At 35.8% G+C, this 23999-nt stretch overlaps 1 protein-coding gene across 1 annotated transcript; it reads right to left on the bottom strand.

Moving 5' to 3' along the window:
- Window positions 1-6669: 6669 nt before the first annotated feature.
- LOC120331663 (uncharacterized) lies at window positions 6670-16401 on the bottom strand. The gene is made up of 4 exons (XM_039398786.2): window positions 16262-16401; window positions 14887-15161; window positions 10824-10957; window positions 6670-7925 (listed from the first exon to the last, which is right to left on the bottom strand). The coding sequence occupies exons 1-4, from the start codon at window positions 16291-16293 to the stop codon at window positions 7215-7217; spliced, it is 1152 nt and encodes a 383-aa protein (XP_039254720.1). The 5' UTR covers window positions 16294-16401; the 3' UTR covers window positions 6670-7214.
- Between the last annotated feature and the right edge of the window lie 7598 nt (window positions 16402-23999).

The following is a 23999-nucleotide window of genomic DNA, read 5'->3' as shown; positions in this document are numbered from 1 at the left end:
CACTCCTAAAGCTGAATTTTATTTACCGGCAAATCAATATTATCAGCCAGAGTGAGAGAGAAGGAAAAAGGTAAATCTAAATTTTAATCAAAAAGTGAGTAAGCTGTTTTATAAATACACATATAAACTAATGTTGCTATAGCTTTGAAAGAAAAAATATTGCCGTAGCCAACCTGATCAATATTGCTTTCGCGTAAGCATAACGTCAAATACAGTAACGAATACGTTTTTGTTGAATATATTATATAGATATACTGTTATATATTCGCCGCATTCACTTAGTTCACTCCAGTGTTTAGCAAGTATTCAAACATACTATATATATGTAAATTTATTTCCATTGCTGACTCGACCGACACCCATACATATATTATCAGCTTTTATACTAGGTTTCGAAAATTGTCTGCGGTAGACTTCAATCGAAAAGGCCTCTTTAGGGCTGGTTAACGGTTACGATTTATTTTAACCGTTAACTGACATCTCAGGTAATAATCACCTCTATACTGTACAATATCTATATGAATGATTAGCTCGTCGCAAATTTATCTCCGGGGCGTTCGTTAAATTCAAATCACTAAATCAATTGGTAAGCACCAGGGAAATATAGGTACCAGTATTGCTGATTATGAAAGTGACAAGTTTAGAATCAATTTCCGGTCAGAATACATTGTTCATGATTTTTAGCAAGAGCGTCTATCATTGTCATTCCACAAGTGCGCATTCTGTCGCAGGAATATCAGCATTTCGACATTTTCAGAAAGTAGTGATGAACGCTTTGAATTTACAACATTCTGATGGTACACTAGCAGCAGGTACACATGTAGCGAGTACATAAGGATAGTTACTGTATTTTTTCAATATTTCCACCGCATTGTTAACAGTGCATGTTATTAACCTGAAACAAGGCCGTTGCTCTAATCCATTTTCTTTATGATAAATTTTATCTCGCTCAGTGTTGCTTGTCTTGGGTCTCTCCAAAATGTCGTGTCCCACTTGTACCACGTGTCCCACTTGTCCAAGTGTCCCACGTTTTCAACAATGTTCACATGTCGGTCGTTATAGCTAGACGTTGTGTGCTAGACAGCGTCACCGTAACTTTTCCCTAGCTCGGATGGAAATATCTTACGTATTAGCGGAGTACGCTTTCCTGTACTTCATTTTGTATGAATCATTCAGAACCTTTATCAGCTTTTGGAAGCCTTCGCCATCCACCACCAATGGTCTCATATCTATCCATATAAGTTTCGCAACAAGGCCGTCGAGTCGTATACCAGTGGCGTAGTTTTTTTTTTTTTTTTTGGGGGGGGGGGGGGGTGGGCGACCCCTTCCTTCTGAAATGTAAAAAATGTAAAAGCATGTTTCTGTATCATACATAGCAATTTTTCGTAGCTTGAAACGCTTTTTAGACCGTCAAGACTCTTGTAAATACACGTTTTCCAGCGTCCGGCCGGTCTCGTTAGTTATTTCGATCTAACGTGGCAAATAGAAATTCCAGAGTCTGGCTAGAAAATGTCTGGCTACGCCCCTGTCGTATACACTTGGATGCTTGCTTGATAGGTTCTGATATCACAATATACTAGGCCAATTTGTACGGAACTGGCGGTCGGTTTATGAACAATCATCAAGCAATACTGGGACAAGATCACGTGAAATCTATTTGAACCATTGTGACGTAACACGCCTAAATTGTAACTTACTACGTCAACGCTCCGCTGTGGTTAACCGCGGTTAATTTTACTCGATTTCCCCGAAGTTCTCAGCCCTATCTATGATGCATCATCTTACATTTTGTTGATATTGCCTGTGAGTTCACCCTTAAGTGAGTTATTTTCATCAATTCCACGAAAACGCTTCTATTGTGGGTTGAATAATGATTCCTCGGCAGCGAGGGAGTTTTTAGCTTTCGTCATATCGTCCTACAACATATTCTTTCAAGTGCAGTCATAAAATTGGTTTTGGGAATGGTAATCGACACTTAATCAGCGCCTGTATATTTATGTTATCTATTTGTATTTCTGCCGATTATCACTTTATCTTGATCTATTTATGAATTAGGTAAGATACATCGGCAAGGCTCCAATACTATAGTCCTACAACATCCGACTTAGCAATGTCTTAAGTCCAGTAGCTGGATGGTTTCAGTATCATTACAACGTCTTTACTTCAGGCTCTCTAGTATGGGCAAATTAACCCGTCGAAATTCACCCTACTAGATCTTCTCATAGCAAATTTCTGCGGGTATCATTCAACTCCTAATTGGGATTTAGACGTTAATGATAGGGACTCGTCCAAAGTTATCGCTAACGATGCCTGACTTGAACATCCCTAAACTCATTTCCGTTATTCACAATGAAACCATAGTCTGGAATTTATCTTTTTCCACTAAAACTAGCCTATTGTTAAAGTAAAGCGATGTGCCTACATTTTGAAATAAAGTTGTCTCTCAAAATCGAACCACGAATATCGGTACATTTCCAACCACATTACCGTGATTTTATTTATATATCCTATTTTATAGCAAACGCGCAACAAAAGCAAAAGAAAACCAAAAATTATGCAATTGCGATTTAGAGATTATTCTCAAAATCTAGAGATGAATTCATTAGAGTGACTATGTTTCTGTCGAACATGCTTTGAAATAAATACAATGTGTGTGCTTTCAATGAGGTAATATTTATTTTCACATTTCATTGCTGCATATGCTTCATTGCGCGCAGAATCCGCTTCCAGAACCGCTGCTCGAATCACGGTCGACTATTGCCAATCACCGGTACAAAACGTCGATCGATCTGTCTTTTCCCTGTGCTTTTGAAGGAAATGATTAGCGTAATGTCGCAACTTCCGGTTTCCAGATGTCTTATTAATACGAATAAAGCAGGATAAATCCATGGAAGCGATGGGTAAGTAATAAGTATTGGACGACATCATCGTCGTAACCTTCTTGAATGGTTTCGAAACCTCGACAAGATTGTGACATAGTTCCCAATTCTCATTAGTCAAGTTGAACTTTGCCGCCTCATTTAACACAGCTTGTATACTCCACTGCAGTTTTAAAGACGCTCAAACATGTCCAGACCAGTGTACCGTCCATCGTGTGCTCACTTCCATTATTAACTGAATAGAACTAAAAGAGGTTTGTCGCTGCTTTTCTCGTAGAGCCGATGTTGCTTTGTAGACTGTTTGGAGTACGACAATCGCCGACGTGCAGCGACAAACATCAGAAAAGGCAAGAACGTCCATGCCAGATTTAAGGCATCGCTACAGAGTACAGTACGAGCAAAGCAATTTATTGCAGGCCAATCATGCAGGAGAACCAGCGCGTTACAGATGTTCTCTCCGTCACCGCAAAGGTCCCCTCTAAGGTGCGCCATTGCGCAGTACTACCAGACCATTTGCGTAGTAAAATCTCATTCTCGCGCACCTCTAACGGGTGTCTCCCACTTGTACCACGCGTCCCACTTTTCCCATTTGTCCCACGTGTCCAACTTGTATTATGTGTCCAACTTGTACCACGTGTCCCACTTGTACCACGTGCCCCACCTGTACCACGTGTCCCACTTATCCCACTTGTACCTTAAATCTTAAGTAAACGTACACAAATGAATATGAAATTTGGGGGTATTTGAAGTTCAATAACTGATAGAATTCACAGCAAAGAATATTTTGTGGCAGAACTTTGCTTGAAAATTATCATCACGCGTCCTTGACGATCCTGATAGAGCTGAGTATTGCCATATCTCTATTTCTTCGAAACAATCCTTTTATCAGCGCCAGATTGTTATATGAAGATTGGAATGTCAGTGGCTTGATTCTCCTGAATCATCTAGATTCTAGAAAGAGGTATTATAAGCCGAGTTTACAATATCAGCGGGAGCAACAATGAACATAGACAAAGTGTATAAACATTAAAAAATCACGAAAACAAGAAAAAGCTTCTTGAGTTAAATGTGTACGTACTTTGCATTCTGATAACATATTGTTGTTGTAATATTATACAAAGTTTGTAAATCACTTAGGACTCTGCTCAGCCCTAAAACATTCATGCTCAATAAATAGCACTAAATAAACAATTGCGCAGTGTAATATTTTCTTAGGGGGAACACTGGTCACCACGCCTACTACCTTTTCGTCTTCGATTGCGAATTCGGAGGCAATTTCTCTTAATCACACTGAAAAGTTTTCAGCAGTATGGGCCTCTGTCATTTGCTGGGTTGCAATGACGGCGGATAGCATCTTCCACTCGCTTGTTATCCAGTGGACGGTAAGCGTTATGTACGAGTTGATTCCCAGCGATTTCCACATGTCGGTCGTTATTGTAAGATGTTGGGTGCTAGACAGCGTCACCTTAACTTTTTCTCCAGCTCGGGTGTAAATATCTTTCGCGTTAGCGGTGAATGTTTTTCTGCCCTTCACTTTGTATGAAGCATCCAGACCCTTTATCAGCTTTTACCGTGTTTCTCCGAAAATAAGACTTATTTCAATTTTCTTCCGAAAGTTAAAACTAGTGCTTATTTTCGGGGGATGTCTTATATTTTCCCTTCTCAAAAACGAAATTACAAAATAGAGAATTACGAGATTTTCCAATATACAAAATATGAAAACCGATATCCATTTACTTGTAATTAACATGTTTTTTTAATAAAAACAACTGCAAAATATTTAAATTATCAATCATTTAAAACGAGTAGGAAGGTTTCTTGCTATCGACTAGGCAAAAAAAAATCGCGATATTGACTGGTTTTTTTTTCAAGGAAGGGCTTATATTAAAATTTTGTTCAAAATTCAGGCTAGGTCTTATTTTCAGGGTAGGTCTTATTTTCGGGGAAATATGGTAGAAGCCTTCGCCATCCACCACCGAGAATGGTCTCATATATATCCGTATAAATTCCGCAACAAGGCCGTCGAGTCGTACACACTCAAAGGCTGTCATTGGGTTTGCTTGATAGATAGGTTCTGATATTATATTGTACGGAACTCGCAGTCGGTCCATAGCAATTATCAAGCAATACCAGGACGAGATCACATGAAATCGCTTTGAACTATTATGACGTAACACGCCTAAATTGTAACTTACGACGTCAAACACTACGCTGTGGGTAACCGCGGTTAATTTTACTCGGTTAATGGTTAAAGTGTTTCCCCCGAAATTCCCAGCCCTATCCATGATGCATCACCCTACATTTTGCTGATATTTTTTATGTTCAAGACGTTTCAACGGAATAGAAAAGACAACATAAACGTATTCTTCTACGATTCATGTTGTGACCTTTCCTCCCCAGCCACAGGCACTCCAGTGTTTGCCTGTGGGTTCACCCTCAAGTGAGGTATTTTCATCAATTCCACGAAAATGCTTCTATTAAGGATAAGGATTTAATAAGGATTTCTCGGAAACGAGGTAGTTTTTACGTTTCGTCATATCGTCCTACAACAAATTCTTTCAAGTGCAGTCAGTAAATTGGTTTTAGAAATGGTAATCGACACTTGATCATCATTTCTCAGCACCTGCTTATTTATGTTATTGATTTGTATTTTTGCCGATTATCTCTTTATCTTTACCTATTTATGAATTAGGTAAGATGCATCGGCAAGGTTTCAATTCTATAGTCCTACAACATCCGACTAAGCATAGCCTAAATCCGGCATGAGAATTTATCTGGGGTGGTTTTAAAAAGCTTTTTAGTAAACAATCAATGGAAATCTTGCGATTGGGACAGTCTAACTAGGTTCATAAATAAAGCCAAAGCCAACGTAACTGTCGTTCCATTTTTGTATTTTGGGGATTGGGAATTCACATATAGGCTTCTGCAGTTATATTATGATATCGACGATTATCTCGCATTCTAGCGATACTGCCCGTCTGCAGGATAGACGGCCTACTGACAAACTATTCTGATTAGTAGATTCAAAATCCATTATGATTAAACAATTCCCACACACAAGAAAGTGAATACGCGTTGTGACTGAGGTAATAAAACTGAGGTGAACGGGAACTTTTTTTTTTAAATGAATAGTACGCAACCGAAGTTGCTTTATAATAAATTATTAGCCTTGTGCCGTGGCCCCCCTTGAACTGCTTCGTGACACCCTTGAGGGGTCCCCGGTTGAACAACTGATATAGACAATTTCTGCGGACTTTTTTCGACTCTTAATCGGAATTTAGACGTTCACGAGAAGAACTGCTCCAAAGTTATCGCTAATGATGTTGCCTGACTTCAACATGCCAAAATTAATTTATTTGAATTTATCTTTTCCCTCCAAAACTAGCCTATCGTTGAGCAAAGCGATGTGTCAAAATTTTGAAGATTCTTGAGAAACAATTGTCTGAGAGATACCAGAAAGCTTTCCAGTAATCCCAGTAATGGCTTTCCATGATCTAAAAGGAAAACTCATCCTGCCTCTAACGAGAGTGTACATATTTTATACGATCCAATCTCATTTCAACACATGTAGCCTATATGATATTTCGAAGTTCCCTAACTGGAATAAAGTTGTTTTTCAAAATCGAACCATGAAGATCGGACATTTCCAACCACATTAGTGTCATTCTATTTATATGTCCTATTTTATAGCAAACCCGCAATGGAAAACCGAATATTATGCAATTACCATTTAGTTTAGACAGAGATTACTTTCAAAATCTAGAGATCAAAACAATACAATGTGTGTGTGTTTCAATAAGGTACTATTTATTTGCAACATAATGATATTAATTCTAATATCAATTTTATATTAAATGAATGCGAGATAACTGATTATATTTCAAGCGATACAACATAAAAATTGGAGTTCCAAAACCACTCAACAGTTACATCGTAATTATAATAAGTTTTACGATTCAAAAAATTGGATCATAAACCTAAAAGTCCAAAGGGTTTATTTCATTGAACATTCGGCAAGGAAAACATTGTAGAATAAAGAAATGCTGTTTCTTAAATGCTCAATATCACCTACAGTAATAGAATAAACACCATATGCTCCAAAATGCTTCAAACAATGCATCATGTCTTAAATTTAAACTATCAATTTTACTGTCGTTTCAAAAACATTCTGAGTTAGCAAATAAGCATTTTTACATAGTGTTTTTCAGCAAACAGAGATCCTTTTATGGACCGCACCACTGAAGTCAATTTCATATTTGTTACTAATAATGAGAATATCAATCGCTTTTATACTATACATGGCTGAAAGAAATATGGCAATATTTTTCAAATGAGCTAGGAAAATTTGAATTTAATCATATGCTTTTTTAGTTTATCTTTTGTCGAAACGCCGACGGTTTTTCGTTTCATTTCAGGTGAATAAGTTCGTACCTTTGAAAATGCAAGAAGAACCTCTGTGTCAACGCTCGGACGTCGTTGATTGCTGCATATGGTTGCGATTGCGTTCGTAGAGGGGCCGTCATCACTGTCCGAAGACGAATTACAACAAGAACTTCCAGAAGAATGGCAACCTGGATTTGTTCGTAGATGTGACGTCTTTTTTGTTAAAGAGTGGCGTGGCCGTCTCTGATATTCACGCATCTCGGCGCTTTTCGGTCGGCCGTCTATTTTGTGGGATGTAGAATCAGCCAAAGAGCTGTTTATAGAATATACATTCTCCGTCACTTTTCTATGCATATTCGGACTCAGTTCTTTTGGGAGACAAGACATAGAAAATAGCTTGTCAAACAGAGCTTGGACGTTGTGATCGGTCTTTGCGGAAGCAACAATGTGTTCCACCAAAGAGGCAGCATTAGCAGGCCTTTGTCGCAGCCATTCGTGAATTTCATATGGCTGTATTTGTGGGTTTTCAACATCACATTTTGTTCCAACGATTAGAATTGGTATGGGCATCATTTTTTGCTTCTGATCTTTAGTTCGTCTTTGTAACCCGTTTTCAAATTTATCACACTGAAATGATGTTCCTCCGTTAGCATAGAGAAGATTCTGAAATAAAAAAGAATTACTTAGATTAGTAAATAGCATCTCAGAACGTATAATCATTAGAGTGGTTCATGAAGATTTGCGGTAGCTATCAAATCCACAAGTTGTCTGTCCATACTTCATACGCACAGTCATTTTTCGGCGAAAAATCCTCTTTTCAAGGAAATAAGATTGCTGCAAGATTACTAAATTGTAATTTCGAATTGTCATCCATTTATAACGATATTTCACACGATTCCTCCAAATAAAGTTTTGTACAAGCATCAAATGAAATATAAGTACTATTTCGGAATGTACAAAATCTTCACCTAATACTATACACAATTGATTTGGCGATCTGTTTCGAGTTGACTGTTCGAACTGCGTCTCTTTCAACATAGTTGCGCTAACCACTGGGACCAAGTTATCGTGTTTACAAACAATATTTTTACTTTACTCGGTTGTAATTTTGAATTTGCTTAAAGACCTTCTTTAGGACGATAGAAATAAAGTCATCATAACCAGGGATGACCAATATCGAATAGTTCACTATTTCGAATACATTCGAAATTATTTTTTTCGAATATGAAATTTCGAATACTTCGAAAATAAAATCCACTAATTGAAGCTCATCTAAATGTATGTAGGAATTTCCATATAATAAGCAATGGAATAACTGCTATCTACAAGTTAAACCTAGCTATATATTATCAGGCATTTCATATTTGCAGATTATTGCAGTATATATTTTATATACCACGAGTCATGTTAACAGAATTAAATTAATACGGCAATAGTGGTATCGATGATGGATTTGAATATTTGCGTAACACAAAATCATCTTAGTAAAACGCCCATACTTTTAAATACCAACCATTATCCAAATTATTTGCCAAAAAGTGGGATAAAGTATGAGTTATTTTTCCGACTTGTGACAACTTTTTCGTGAGTACAAAAATACGAATCAAAAATTAATTATATTCGGGAACTTTACCACACATTTTAAGTCCGCAGATCGCCGTTGTATGTTTGAGTAATAATACTTTTATTATTTTATAAATATGAAAATAGGAATCAAAAACTATTTATAATTGGGTAGTTTACCACACATTCTAAGTCCACAGATCGCCGTTGTATTTTGTAAATACGAAAATAGGAATCAAAAATTAATATTAATCGCGAGTTTGCCACACAATTTATGTCCACAGATTGCCGTGATATTGTGCCGAATATATTTAGTTTTTGATTCTTATTTTACGAAAAATTGTCACAAGACGGAAAAAGAATTTATACTTTATCCCGCTCTTGGGAACTAATTTGGATAATGGTTGCCATTGGTTTGTATTTAAAAGTATGGACTTTTTACTAGGATGATTTTGTGCTGCGCAAAATATTCGAATCCATGACCGATACCACTATTTAAAATGCCTGACCGTGTTAATTTAATTCTATTATCATAACTCAAATGTTGGTAAATCGGGCAGTTTACCACACATTTTAAGGCCACAGATCGCCGTTGCATTTTAGAATTATAATAGTTTTATTATTTTGTAAATACGAATCCGAAATTAATTATAATTGGGCAGTTTACCACGTATTTCATGTCCACAAATACCCGTGGTATTTGGTATTGATACTTCCATTATTTTATCAATATAAGAATGGGAATCAATATTTAATAATATCGGTCAGTTTACCACACATTTTATGTCCACAGATTGTCGATACAACCATGAGTTACATTGAACAGAATTAAATTAATACGGCATGACATTTTAAATGCTGGTACCAGTCATGGATTGGAATATTTTGCGCAACAAAAAATCATCCTGCTAAAGGATCGAAACTTTTAACTATCGTTATCAGAATTATTTGCCAGAAATTATTTTCTGATAAATGACTTATTTTTCCAACTTGTGACAATTTATTGGATATCGTAACAATGACGGCTATAAATACCGTATTTCCCGGCTAATAAGTCCACATGGCAAATAGGACGATGTCTATTTTTAGCACTCAAAAAAGTTTTTTTTCAATAGAGGCCTCCAATAAGACGGGTAGAAAAATTGTGTCCCTGTTGTTCAGTTATGCTGATATGCAATAATAATTTTATATGTTTAGAACCAGATCATGTTAGTTTGGTAGAATCATACTTACAGAATTAACTATTTTTAACAATTGAGCGGTAAATTTAAGTTGTAAAACGGCAATCATTTTGGACAACCTATTAACCCGAATGTTGAAATAATTTTGGAATGTGATAAGTAATACACTGTACGTCCACGGGTTATTTCACAGCTGTGTTTTCCTGTCCCTGTCGTGTTCTGCTGAATCGGCAAAACGAAAGGGTCACAAATCACTTTATCTCGGTGGCCGTGTTTCTCTTTATTAAAGTAACGATAACCGGTCTGCGATTAAATATCATGATTGACAGACCCTAAGACCCAAATATAAGGTTACACAAATCATGCTTGAGAAGACTCATGCGAATAAAAACAGACCACATAGAACTACATACTTTCTCAATTAGACGCCCCCCTAGAAAAGCGACTTATTGCCGGGAAATACGGTAATTGTCAATTTTTCGACGTAATGGAAATGAATTTGTAAATTAAAAGCCTCGTAGACGAATGTCGGCAATGTCCACCCACGCAAACGTGCAAATGTGTCGCAACACTATGCGACGTACGGTCGCACAGAATATAAACAATTAAAGTGCCGATCGTCATTACATTACGTGAGACAGCGTAAAAAGTCGTTTGAAGATTCCCATAAAACGAAACACCACGATTACGCGAAAAGTGGCTACTATTCGGAATTATTCGAAAAACAGCCGAAAAGGTATTCGAATACTTTGATATTCGAATACATTCGAATATTCGATTCGTTTTGGACAACCCTGATCATAACATTCAACCAAACCTTGAAACTTCTTTCTATGCATTTGTTTGTTCGTCTCGGATCACGTGTAACTTCTTCTACCGAGTCAACAATATCTTTTGCTCTTTCCCAACTTCCACGATCGGCCACAGAATAGACGACAAGAAAAAGATCACCTATAGACAAAACCATGTAAATCAACTCATTATTACTTCGTTAGACGTACCAATTCAAATTTCAACTTCTAAGTGACTTTGTGTTGTGGCATTCAATCTACGATTTACATAATACAAGTGAAATGTAAAACTTTCCGACATGCGACATGAGAAACCAAATATGTTTTGACGTAAAACGCAGCGTATATTTCATGTCGCCTGAAACAGATAAAATTAAATATGAATGATTTCAACACCAGTACTCTAAATTTCTACTTCATTGTAATTTATGAGACACCAGTTAAGAGTGGAGACGTCTACATTATATGCTTGGTATTAGACAATTAGATAACACGACATTTTCCATAGATCACTATGTAATTCTTATTTATTTCAATGAATTACCGGCTCCATTGATTCCAATCTATGGCAACAATATTAACAGCGAGACCACAAAATTTAATATAAATTCGAGTCGACCGCAAATGCAGTTATATATAAAGATGAATTTACATATAAAAATCACAATTCACTTATGCTATAGATAAGAACATTTTTTGCTGTGGTTATTTTTTGGTATATTATTGGTTTCCGGCGTCTAAATTAGCGTTTTGCCTCTATCGATGCAATTTCTTATTACAAAATGTGTAAAATATAAATAGCGTTTACCATTGTGATGGATGGATTGACATTTCATAAGAAAAAAAAACTTGACAATGTAAGTCTTCGAAAACAAATATTTTCATGTCCTGAATTTTCAACTTCTAAAACAAAATTGAGCAGGCATCCATTTCATTATTTTGTGCCCTTTTACACATAATAAGAATGTTTTCGTTATAACCTAAATTTGATATTCCAGAATCTCTCATATACGGTTCTTACAGTACCAAACATATATTTTTTAAAAAGCCTGTACATTCATAATGACTATTCATTATGACTCTGGCTAGCAGGTACAAAAAAGTCATGTGTTCGATATACGATTCAATATTTCTCATTCGGTATACTTTGATAAAATTACTTACAGATGCTCTTATATTTGTCAAATTTTTTAACTGGGACATATGTTGGATCTCACAGTTTGTTACTCATTTGACAAACAATAATATTAGTTCAATGATTAGAAAAATTCTCCCTAATGAGTTGTAGAAATTGTCGAATGATCTTTATTTGACATTGAAACTAATTTTTTTTTTTAAATTGGCCATGGAAATGTTTTGCTTGTTGTTTGGTTTGACTAAATTCGGTGCTGTCTCGCCTGTTGTGCATGTTTAAGATGTCTAGTATTTAGTAACCAGTATCGTGGAGCGGTCTATTGAAAAGTAGCCAAAATCCGGTTTATTTTACCATGTGTCACAAAAAATCATATTTCAAAGTAGAAGCTTTTGTTTCGCTTTTAGTTGTGATCTTTATCGGTTTCGGCAAAGTAATGCAATCTCCAGAGACTGAACTCTAGCGGATAGAACTTGTATTGATTTATTTATTGGCAACAGTAAATGGCCTTCAGCTTCTCCCGATTACTATGGGTTAGGTCAGCGAAATTCGCCAAAGATTATTGTAGTTTATATTATGAACATGGTTGGCATGTGTTTCTGCAAAAAAAGAGTATAATGTGTTGATTCTTTCTTATCTTTGTGGATATTTGTACTGTGTTTGTTTAGAATTGCAAATAACCACGTCATTAATTTTCATTTTGACGTGACGTCGAAATTCCTGAAGTCTGCCAAGTTCATCGGAATTTACCTCGCTACTAATGCTAATTCGGGATTTTTATTGTTTTTGAATCTCTGTCACGTGGTCTCTATGCTTTAACATTGATGCAAAATTACTTTTTGATCAGTGCACTCCATTAGTTCAATATAATCCATTGTGATGTAATAGTTATACCCATTATTATAGTTTGATTATGTAATCCTAAAATTATGGGTATTACTATACAAGTGATTAAGTGAAAAACAGTGAGATTAGCTGGCTATGTAGGATGGATTAGCGTCGGTTTACAGAAAATGTACACGCGTGTAAATTTGTTTGCAGATTAGTATCGAAATTAATATATTCCCTATTGGAAAACAGCTTGTTCGAGGCGATATTCTACTCATATTTCTATGAGGAGTAGACGCAACCTTAGATAAATAACATGGCGAGCGTAACAAAGATCAACATAAATCGACCCACTATAAACAGTATATACGTGCACTTGATCGCTTTGCTATTGTCCATGCTGAAACCGAAACTGTTGGTGCAAGGCGTTTCTTCGTCATGTTGACACACAGTTGTGAATAATGTACGTTTCGCGCCTGTTTGTCATCACGTGTTACGTAATTGTTTGTGTTAATACTACGTCCTTCCGAAAGAAAAACATTTTTGTTTTTCCCATAATCGGTACTGTATTAACGCGGAACACCTCACGCCACATAAGGAAAAGTAGCGAAATCATTGCATGACAATATGAGTCCGCGCCCCGAGTGTTTCAGAATAATAGAACATTCGATTTTGATTACTTGCGTTATCGCAAAGCCTCGCGAAGATCCAATGTCTCAAACACAACATCGACAGGTCTGGGAAGTCGACTAAAATGAATTAGGTACATTTTTCTTGACGTCGTCCGTCTTTCACTTTTTTATTCAAAATTAGCGGTCAAAGTTTGAAATTCAAAAAATAAATAAACCAAATTATTTGTAAATGGGTTTCTTTCCCGGATACTAGCCAAAGTGAAAGTGGGCTAACGTTACGGTCTATTGACCTTTGATCTAATAAATTTAGTAAACAACCCCTTACTCATTATTCCAACTCAAAAACTATTCACAGGGATAAGTGGCTACCATACAATTCTGACGTCATCGCGGATCAAGCTCTGTTTTTCTGGATATGACAAATATATTACGGTACAAAGTTTTCACTTGTTTTCAATTTTTCGATAGGTTTCGAATGAAAATCCCCATCATAATGTAAGTACACGTGACTATTATATCGTAGAAAAGCTCGTTGTTCGCAAATCCTACCTAAGCTTAGTCGCTATGTAAACACACAAGAATCTCATAATTTGTTGAATTGACACAAAACATATCCTTCTAAATTATTGTGCGTTTTAAAGTTAATACTTTACAATATTGGTATAAGCACGAATATTTGGACCCAATCCCCATTTCAACACTTTGCTGCAGAAGACTATAGAGACCATTATGGCAGTAGCTTTGCAATCGTATGTATTCGCAAACTTTATTGGACACAAAATGGACATACGGATTGTTTTGTGATTATTCTTTTACCATTAATAAAACCACTACAATTTTTTTTAATTCAGACCAAATAAATATGATCCGGCTGATGTTATCAGAAACAATTGCTTTGTTTAGCAAAACCATATAAATTTTGCGAACTTAACTATCCGAGTATTCTATAAATAAGAATTTTCCGGTATACTTCCGCGCTCTCGACATAGTTTTTTTGAATAATGTTTAAATAAATAACAACCGACGTGAATCATCCATTCACAAACGAAAGCCAAGACACGCTTTTGTCTCCAAATGGAACAAATCACTTCGCATTAGTGTTGCTATGCGTCAACAAAACTTGGCAGTAATTAGCCTCATAGATCTATATTTACTTGGCTATAGTAAAAGCGAGCCGGAAGATTGCCAAAAGTGTCATTACGTTCTGCGGTTCCATCGATTTGTCTGTATACAGTATATAAATACTACATTCCGGGTGAACATTACATAGTAAAAGTGGTTGATTAGGATTAAATTAATTTATGACAAAGTTAGGAATTTTGTATTTAAAAAAATAATTATTTTCCAAAATTTGATATTTGAAAATTTTTTTTACACAAAATGTGTTGTAAATAAAAGCCACAATTAAACTGCTGTAAAATCACAGTCACATTTACCGACGTTCAGATAATTCACCTGGTAAGAAATGAAAATTCTTGAAATTCTGCAATAACTCACCCGTTAACAAAGTTAGGTTGTGCATAACCGGACTCAAGACGTGTCCGGCAGTGTCCAAGATGTCCAACTGATACGTTCTTCCACTGATAATGTATTTTGTTCTGTAAAAGTCCTCGGCAGTCGGTAGGTACGCTCCGGTGAAAGGTCGACCCAAAAATCGGGATACAAGTTGAGATTTACCAACTCCGGATGCTCCAAGCACAACCATGCGAAGTCTCTTTTCCGGTGACGGCAAACTTGGTGTGACTCCAAGAGCATTCCTTCTTAACGAATGCCTGTAAAATATATCACGTAAATATCCAGCTCATTTACAGCTAGTTTTCTAATTACATTATTTCGAACAATAGCGATATTGAAACATCAACAAATTAATATTTGATTTGCTCGGCCATCGAGCATTTACACAAAGAATACGGGTCAAAGAATATGTTTTCTATGTGGCAAAATAAGCATCAACACCTTTGTAAAATTATTCATATTCGTGAAAACTTTTTAAAAATTATTTTCTAAAAATCAATAAGTTAAAGCGACGGGCCGTGCGAAATTGACTTAGCGCTCGAAACAAATCATTGAAAATAAAATTTGTGATTGATTCATGGTTAAAATAACTTGCTCATTGAACTGTTGCAAATTATCTTGCACGTTATTAAATGAAGATCATAGTTGTTTCTACCATAGTTGGTATGCACATCCCGGACTGAACGAACATTTTTAAAAGGCATTCATTCATTGTTATTAAATATAAATAAATTTAAAATAAACATAACAACAGGCTATGAATTCAACATTATATTGCATCTGACTATATGTAATGAGATTGAACTGATGTAACATATCATGATGAAGATGTACTCAAAATAGAATCATATTTGGTTTTGATTTTCAACAGTTTGGGGCCTTAATGATCAAATCATAAGAATCAGTTATATGATGAGACTATGATTATTGTTATGACAGGAATGATTAGCAAGTACTCTATTTTGGATTAAAAGTTGTCTGCTGAGAAATCGATACAATTGTATTTTCGAGTTATACAGGGTGTCCAAAAAAAAATGAAACCTAATAATTCGATTACCAATTTTGTGTATTTCATGTATTTTGGGACACCTTGTACTGTCGTTTGTATTTTATTGAATCCCTTGGCATCTAACATTGACCGTAATGAAAATAGGCAAAATATAGTTTATATACGTTTATAGAAAGCTATTGCCTCAATAAAATACATTTATTTGACGTGTATACCTCGAGAGTGATTATTTTTTGAGCTCTCCAATTCGAGAAGGTATGTGATATAATTTAGTTCTGTTATCTTCGCGTACCTTGTATAAGAAATAGACCCACCCAACCCACACAATGATGTTTTAGCTGCACTTACTTTATTGTCTTGTCGTCCGAATCAGAATCCATTTTAGAATATTACTGTTAAAATAATATATATACTGATCTTAATTTATATTTCTACGTGAAATAAATAAAATATTTAAAATGCGAATTGGTTGGTAGTCACGGTATGAAATATGGCATATCGCCAGAGTATAAATTTTAAGGTTTGGAGAAAATTGCATTTTTGTAAAACTAAAATAGGTACAGCTTCGAGACTCAGACCAAAAATGGCCCGGTCCACAATGACAGAAGATCAGAGAATTCCATTTCTGAAAAATGTTCCTTTAGTTTTACTGCGGCGATATAGTACTCGATGCGGCATTTCGGACACATATCATTGAATTGCCGTCCACTTCGGCCATGTCAAGTCAATTCCTGTTTCTAGTGTACTGACTAATGCAGTATAGTGAGTGCAGTGTGATACCCATAAGAATAACGAGTCTATTTTTTAAAAACGCTTGCTTTATTATTAGTTCTGATAATATTCAGAATGCAACCTTTACAACCCCTGCTGGGTTGCAGCGATAGTCGAACTACTCTGAACCGAGCGTTTTGCAAACTGCGGCGTTGCGTTCGCCTGCGCGAGCTTTTCATTCGTCGAGACTCACGTACTCGATCATTTCTCTTTATCTACGGCACACGTAACAAAGCGAGTGAATCGTCGTCTCTTTCTCCAAAATATTTACCAGCTGAGCTTGTTACTCACTGATGCTTGAATTGTTGGGTAATCTTACGTCGAAGGCTGTTGACGAAATTTCAAAAAAGAGAGTCCCAACGTGGTCAACTACTTGCGGACTGTGAACCCTGGGGATCAAGATATAACGTTTAGATAGCTGAGGATATTAATGTACATTGTTCAGTGTTGACAAGATGAATAAATATGAGGTATATTATAGCAACGATTGCACTTAACCATAAAAGGTAATTCATCGATTAGCATGTTCTATAATATAATGAAGACAAGTTGAAAGACATTAAAATTCGAATAGGGATCAGACCTGTTTATGTTTCCTCTGACTAATCGACAAACAACAAATATGATCCCGTGGGTGTCTGATAGTTGCACGGTAGAAAGAATAATCAGGTTGTTTTTGAAAATTTTCACTGTGTTATCGGCTAAGGCTGACTACATCTTGGCGGGTGAACTGAGTTCTACCTCGTACCTTGTCTTTTATGCATTTGCAAGGATACGCGCAAAGCATTTACCTACATTGATTATATGGCGTTAAATACAGCACACAGTGAACACTAGTACAGAGTTTTTTTCGTGAAATTTTTATGCCACAGTTATTAATTAACTATATCTTTCCTGTTATTTTTTTAAGTTGTTCAGTCAATTGAAACTAACAGAAAAACTCGGCCAGATATACATTTTACGGACACCAATTGAAACGTTTATATGGCACTACTCAAATTCACAGTGCTATTTCCCGCTTACTAAACTACATACAATTTTCAGAATTATTATTTTATTCAATATTTACGTAGCTTGAGCTTCCTAGCTATCTTTTCCATGAATAACTCGACTTCGTACAATCTGACCTTTGCTCCCAGTTTTATTAAATGATTGTTTACTTTAACTACTAACAATTTGTTAGAAATGAGACAGCATTTAGCGTCATATTGATGAAGAGCGCCTCCACCAAGACAAGATCTGTTTACGCGCGAAAAATACTTATAATCAGTCATCACACAAAAATTACAATACTAAGTATTATTATAATATATATCGTAATTAATAAAAGTATTGCGACACGAGATATCTATTTGAGACAATTAAATACCAAATTATTCAACAAATATTGTTAATCGTTGGTTCTGGGCTATAATTCAATGACAATATTACTTGTAATAAATTCAAAATTATTGAAATTATATGGCGTTGAAATTTATTACAATATTAATTATAAACAGCATTTAATATATAATAATGGCTCGGGGGAGTTTAGCAACACAAAATTACCTGAACTAGTTTCACATTATTATACACTCATTTTACTAATGATATGTATAAATCCTTCTGATAAGCTAAAAGTATATTCGGTTATTTCTTCGTTCAGACAATCGTTCCCTTCGGTTCGCTAACTTCTGTTGACCGAGCTATTGTTCAAAAGATTTATTTGACTTAAAATCGACTGAAATACCAAATTTGTTGAAAATATATTCGTTTTGTCCAGGATAAATCGTTATATATCCGAAGTAAGCCATTATTCAATTGTTCAACTCGGTGCATACAGAAAAAAATATGCGTGTTGACTGTCCTGTTGTTTTGGTGGACCACAAAGGACCAAACTTCTTTATTATAACAAATCTTTGCATCTCAACAGTTAATCATGAACAATTTCTAGCTTTTCTATAAGGCGACAGAAAATGAGAAAAATACTTTGTTTTGTACCGAGCGCTTTCATAGTAAAATAAATTTTGTAACTTCTAAATTTTCTCTGCTAATATGCAGCCCATCTGTATACTCCGTAATTTATCAATATACTAAGAAGGGCTATCTTTTCTGTCCAATCTATCAAATTACCGTATAATGTTTTTCAACAAAAATAAGAACGTCGGTCGTTTTTACTACTAGACTAGAGTAACTGGTTCGACATCTGGTTATGACATCTAATGTCCCCAATACAATGATTAGCGTACTGAACAAATCAGCAGCAATGATCTATTTTAGTCCTAATTAGAAAGTCGATCATAAGTGTAACTGTAACCGTTTAGACACAATTGCTGGTTCTTTATTCGTATCCTGCCATATTCTATTCACACTTAGAGTCTTGGTGGCAAATGGATCAACTCGCGGCTCATAGTTTAGATACCCCTCGGCTATTGTCTTTTTTCTGGCAGCATACCCAGAAAATCTGACAAAACTGCTGCTTTTTATTATAATTAAATAAGATTTGCCTTTCATAATATACGTAATTGAATCATCGAGATTTTCCTATTCTCGAAATTTCAGAAATTCAACCCGGAAAACCAATAAACTATTTACACTGTGAACCACATTTCATCGACATTCACCTCTCTCTTACGATACGCTCGACACTCTTCACAACGCTCTAGTGCCACTAGAAGGGTGACACAGTGTATATCAACTCCCATGTGAACAAGAGTTCAGCATTGTCAAGTCTAGAGTTCCGATTACAATGCTGTCTGTTTGCTATTTCGTGCTATAACAATGTAATCATCCGAAACATCGATGTGCTGAATGGAAACTCCGACAAAAAAGTTTTGACGGAAATTTTGTCATTTCAAGTGTCTGTATTAATACTAGAAAGGTTGATAATACTAGATAGTTGAACATATGATGCTGGCTTTCTCTTGGAGAGAGAAAAGATAAATTTATCAAAGATTGGCTTGAGACAGGACCGCACAGAGTTCAATGAAATATTCGGCTTAACCAAAAATTACGCTTTTAGACTAAAATACTAAAGCAAGCAATTTTGTCAAGTATGGCGTATGCAATCATTGCGATAAAAACATCTGAACATGACAAACCTGAGTTTTATCATTGTTTGGTTTTAGTTATAAATACCCATTTCAACTTTGAAGCTATTGTAAACTACCAGTGACCGGTGTAAACAAAAAGGTCCTCTCTAAACCTTTTTAATTTGCCTATAGGCGATGTCTTATCTGTTCAAAAATTACTTTTGATGATGAAATTACATGGCCACGATATATATATATATAGCCGTTTGTCTGCATCACTCATCAACTCTGTACTCGTTTGACTGGTGAATATTTTGTTGGAAAAGTTGCATAACTATATTTTATCGACTTCATTTTCGCCAATGGGCTCAAAAGACGATGGTAATCTTGTATAAATCGACCAGATAGAGCTTGAAAATCCTACATTAGTAAAAGGCGCCAATATGGAGAGTCATTCCAAAAAATTACAATAATATGTCAGTGTTGTGATAACGATAAAGTTTACTTTAGCCGTTCGCCATGACCATGAGTAAAGCAATTTCTTTTCATAAGCATGATGATGATAACCAATGGCGCTAAACATACTATAATATAATGACTTTTAACGACTTCCATTGCAGTCATATTTGAGAATTACAACCTCTATTCTATTAAGCGGGTCCACCTGTTCTCCGAGTCAGGCTTTGTACAAGCTTTCACTAATACACAATTGCTACTATGATTTCAATATGAAAAGAATCATTTCGATTTATGAGGTCTCGTTAATTTCAATATACAGTACTCATGGCATGGCACAAAAATATCTGATTTTTCACACTGAACTCAAAAAAATAGTTGCGACACAAAGAAATCTTTAGAAGAAAAAAAGGTGTCTATGGGTGTAATAATTTTTATATATACATGATGAAACAACGCATTGCCACACTTTTCTCGTGGCGTTTTCCACCCTCTCTTCGTATGTTGATCCGGGCGGGGCGACTTATACGTTTGACCAGTGCTTTCCATATTTTTTATTGTCGTTACCCCTAAATCACATTTCTAAAAGTTCAATTATCCCTTGTTGTGTTCGCTCAGCAATTTAGCAAGACAAGATGTACGGCGAAGCATTGTTAGCAGGAGTCTACTATAGGGTGTTCGCGCTGCGTTGACTAGGGATATAAGTTTCGAATATTTTATTTTCGAATCGAATTCCGAATCAGAAAGTTCCGATTCGAATATTTCCGAATCTGATTCTATTTAGTATAACATAACATTATTGTTAAATTTCTTCAAATTTGAGTAACTATTTCAACTATAGCATAAATATGGATTAAATAACAATAACGAACATGAAGAATGAGTAAAGCTAGTAGAAGAACACATTGAATTGATGCTTAACTTTGAAATATATTAGAGAATATTTTATTTAGTTACATAGATTTACATTCAGTTATATTTACTATAAATTTATGTTCGCCAACAATACCAAATATATAGTGATCGTTTCTTCTAGAATTAACCTTTAAAATTCATCCAAATGATACACCTCAGTGAACCATGCTTTAGTACGACTTGGGCCGTGATTTTAAAGAAAGCAAATGATGCGAGAGAAGCATCGAATACCTACGTTTTTAATGCAGAATAATGTTGTTGTTATAGTGACATTACATAGGTAATTTTCAAAGACACGTTTATGTAATGACATATTTGTAGAACTTTTTAACATTTTGAATAGTCCAAATAAAATTTAACGAAACTGTTGGTTTCTCTAAAGCTGTGACCCATATGAAATATAACTTACGACTTGGGAACGCTGTAAACGCAGGGAAATATATATGCTTTTGGTCGATTATGAGACAACGTCACTGTGTCGTGGAATCGCCTCGTGCTATCTAAATTATTTTTTTTTAAATACAATCAAGCTCCCTTTTCTCAAATTGCTTCGAATCGATTCGAATTGACGTAGATTCGAATCGCTTCGATTCGAAATTCAAAAACTTACATCCCTAGCGTTGACCCAACCCATGATACTACCACTTGCTCACTTCTAAGTTCCCATCATCATGCGAAAATATGTGTACGCATGGTTAATTCGGCACGACGTACCGACGGTAGGTGTCGTAACTGGAGGAGGTGTTTAAAGTAGAAAAATGAATAAATCTGGCTGGTGCTGAAACTGCAAGCGTGTTCTGGTTTAAAAAGGTTTAGGAAGAACATGCATTTAAGGGGGAATACCAATTAATTCAGCGGCATTGCTTTGCATCTATATTATACATTTTTTCAAAATTCTAGAAAGCAGTAAAATTTCGTATTTTTGTACCTTTTCACTAGCTCTCCTCACAATTAGACCGACCCTTTATATTCTGCTATAGGCCTTTTGTTACAAAGAATAGAAATGTTGACACTTTGTGAGCAATGTCAGAATGAGCGAGGAATATTGGGAAGTGAGCATAGCACGTCAACACGTGAGTGATAAGGGACTAGTTGGGTGGAAACCTAAAAAATGGAAGTGACTTGGGGTGTTAACGCAGCAGGGTTTCACAGTTTGTTTTAGTATCGTGGGTGTTATTTGGATCAGAATACTCGAGATTTCCAGATTGATCACGTGTTAAAATTCGACTCGTGCAAGCGTTAGAGGTAGCAGACGAGGTAATCGCCCTCGAGCCTAGCGGGCGAAAAACATAGAGTAAAATGTAATTTCGGAGTCCTGTAACGCAAATTCTAATTTCGATGCAACACATATATATGTTAGGCCAGGTATGACACAAATTGAGCAACAGTCGTCAAATGACGGATTAATTTTGGCCGAATTGCGAGAATTCTCGCCCCTTTGGGAAAAGGGCACAAAGGCATAAAAGATACCACAAATAATGCCGTTACATATAATAATCAGCCTACCTGCTTCTGATCAGGCATAAGAAGTTTCTGAACGATGTTATTTTTATCTTGTATTTCCGTTCACTCCACATTTCATTTTTCTCTTGATCAAGTCCCCCGCCCGATGGACTCGTATTTAATGCGTTGTCATCAGAGCCAATATAGTCGAAAAGATGGAATTGTTTTTTTCATTGGATAGATTGTGAACTATGAGCCATGCATGTCCCCACCCCGTCAGGAGAAATGGGAATAGGATTATGACCAGTTTTTAGCTATTTATCAGTCAACTATTTTTGCTATTTTCGCTGCAAAATCTTTATATATATTGACATTTATAATATTACCTGGTAATTATGAATAAATATATATTATCGCATTAGAGGATTATCCAATGTGTTAAATACAAAATATGTCGTTATCGTTATATTGGGCAAAAAATCCTGCGCACGTAACTCAATGAATCAGTTTGAAAAGATAAGTAAACATTCATTTATTTTAGCACCCACAGTAGTCAAACCCTGTGAGTTTTCTAATTGAGCACCGAGATTACTAGCGTCAGTACACAATCAATTAACGTATCTGGATCCCAAACATCAATTTCCTTTTTATTTGAAATATATATCTCTTTTTCAATCTGAAATAATGTACACTATGAATAATGCTCAAAGACTATTGTTGTAACCCGTCTGCCCTACACACTGAGGTAATAATTACATAGTATCGGTATCGGAATATTGGCTATTTTGGAATATCGGCGTATCGGTATCGGCATTTTCAGCTTGTATCGGCGACAAAAGTGGTATCGGTACATCTCTAGTTCAGGGTGCTGCCAGTTGTCGGCACCAGGGGCCTCAATATTATTTTTGTATTGTTCACGGGTCACATGATGATAAGAATAGACAGTTTTCAGTACAAACAGCACAATATAAATAAAACAAAAACTTCTTATTGTACCAACACATTTCATAATTATTATTCATTGATCAATCTTTCTATAGAGGACTTGCACGGGTCACGTGACCTTGTTTACTGGACGGCAATAAAACAAAAACGTACATTTGGCTCCTGTCAGTTGCAAGTCGGATTATACGTTTCCGTTTTGTTTGGCTGTTGAAAATAGTTATTTCGTATTGTTCCGCTGGCTGTACGTATAGTATAGACAACGAAATGGATCTTAAGTTATATTTCACTGTTTTCAAAAGATCCGGAACGTCGCGCAATGTGGATATCGACTATTGGCAGGACTGCTTGGTGTCAAGTCCAGAAGCCATCTCACTTGTGATTCACTGTTTGCGGACAGCACTTCGTTGATGGTGAGTGATAATGTGCCGTTATCAATTTTTTAAATATTCATAAGCTCCCTCATTTCAATGGAAAGCAGATGACAAACTACTGTTATTGGGAGGCCTAGGCGTAGGCCTACTTACAGACTTGACTCGTGTAAATTA

Source organism: Styela clava, chromosome 6 (genome assembly GCF_964204865.1).
Source record: "Styela clava chromosome 6, kaStyClav1.hap1.2, whole genome shotgun sequence".
Lineage (NCBI taxonomy): Eukaryota > Metazoa > Chordata > Ascidiacea > Stolidobranchia > Styelidae > Styela > Styela clava.
Note: the sequence above shows the minus strand (reverse complement) of the source record. Positions and strands in the feature narration are given on the sequence as shown.

What these genes read in the sequence shown, in the direction of transcription:
- LOC120331663 (XM_039398786.2), bottom strand. Translation starts at nt 16,293, where the DNA reads ATGGATTCTGATTCGGACGACAAGACAATAAA. An exon ending in TCGGACGACAAGACAATAAA is followed by an intron (nt 15,162 to 16,261) that starts GTAAGTGCAGCT and finishes TATATTTTACAG; the next exon opens with GCATTCGTTAAGAAGGAATG. An exon ending in CAACCTAACTTTGTTAACGG is followed by an intron (nt 10,958 to 14,886) that starts GTGAGTTATTGC and finishes TTTTGTCTATAG; the next exon opens with GTGATCTTTTTCTTGTCGTC.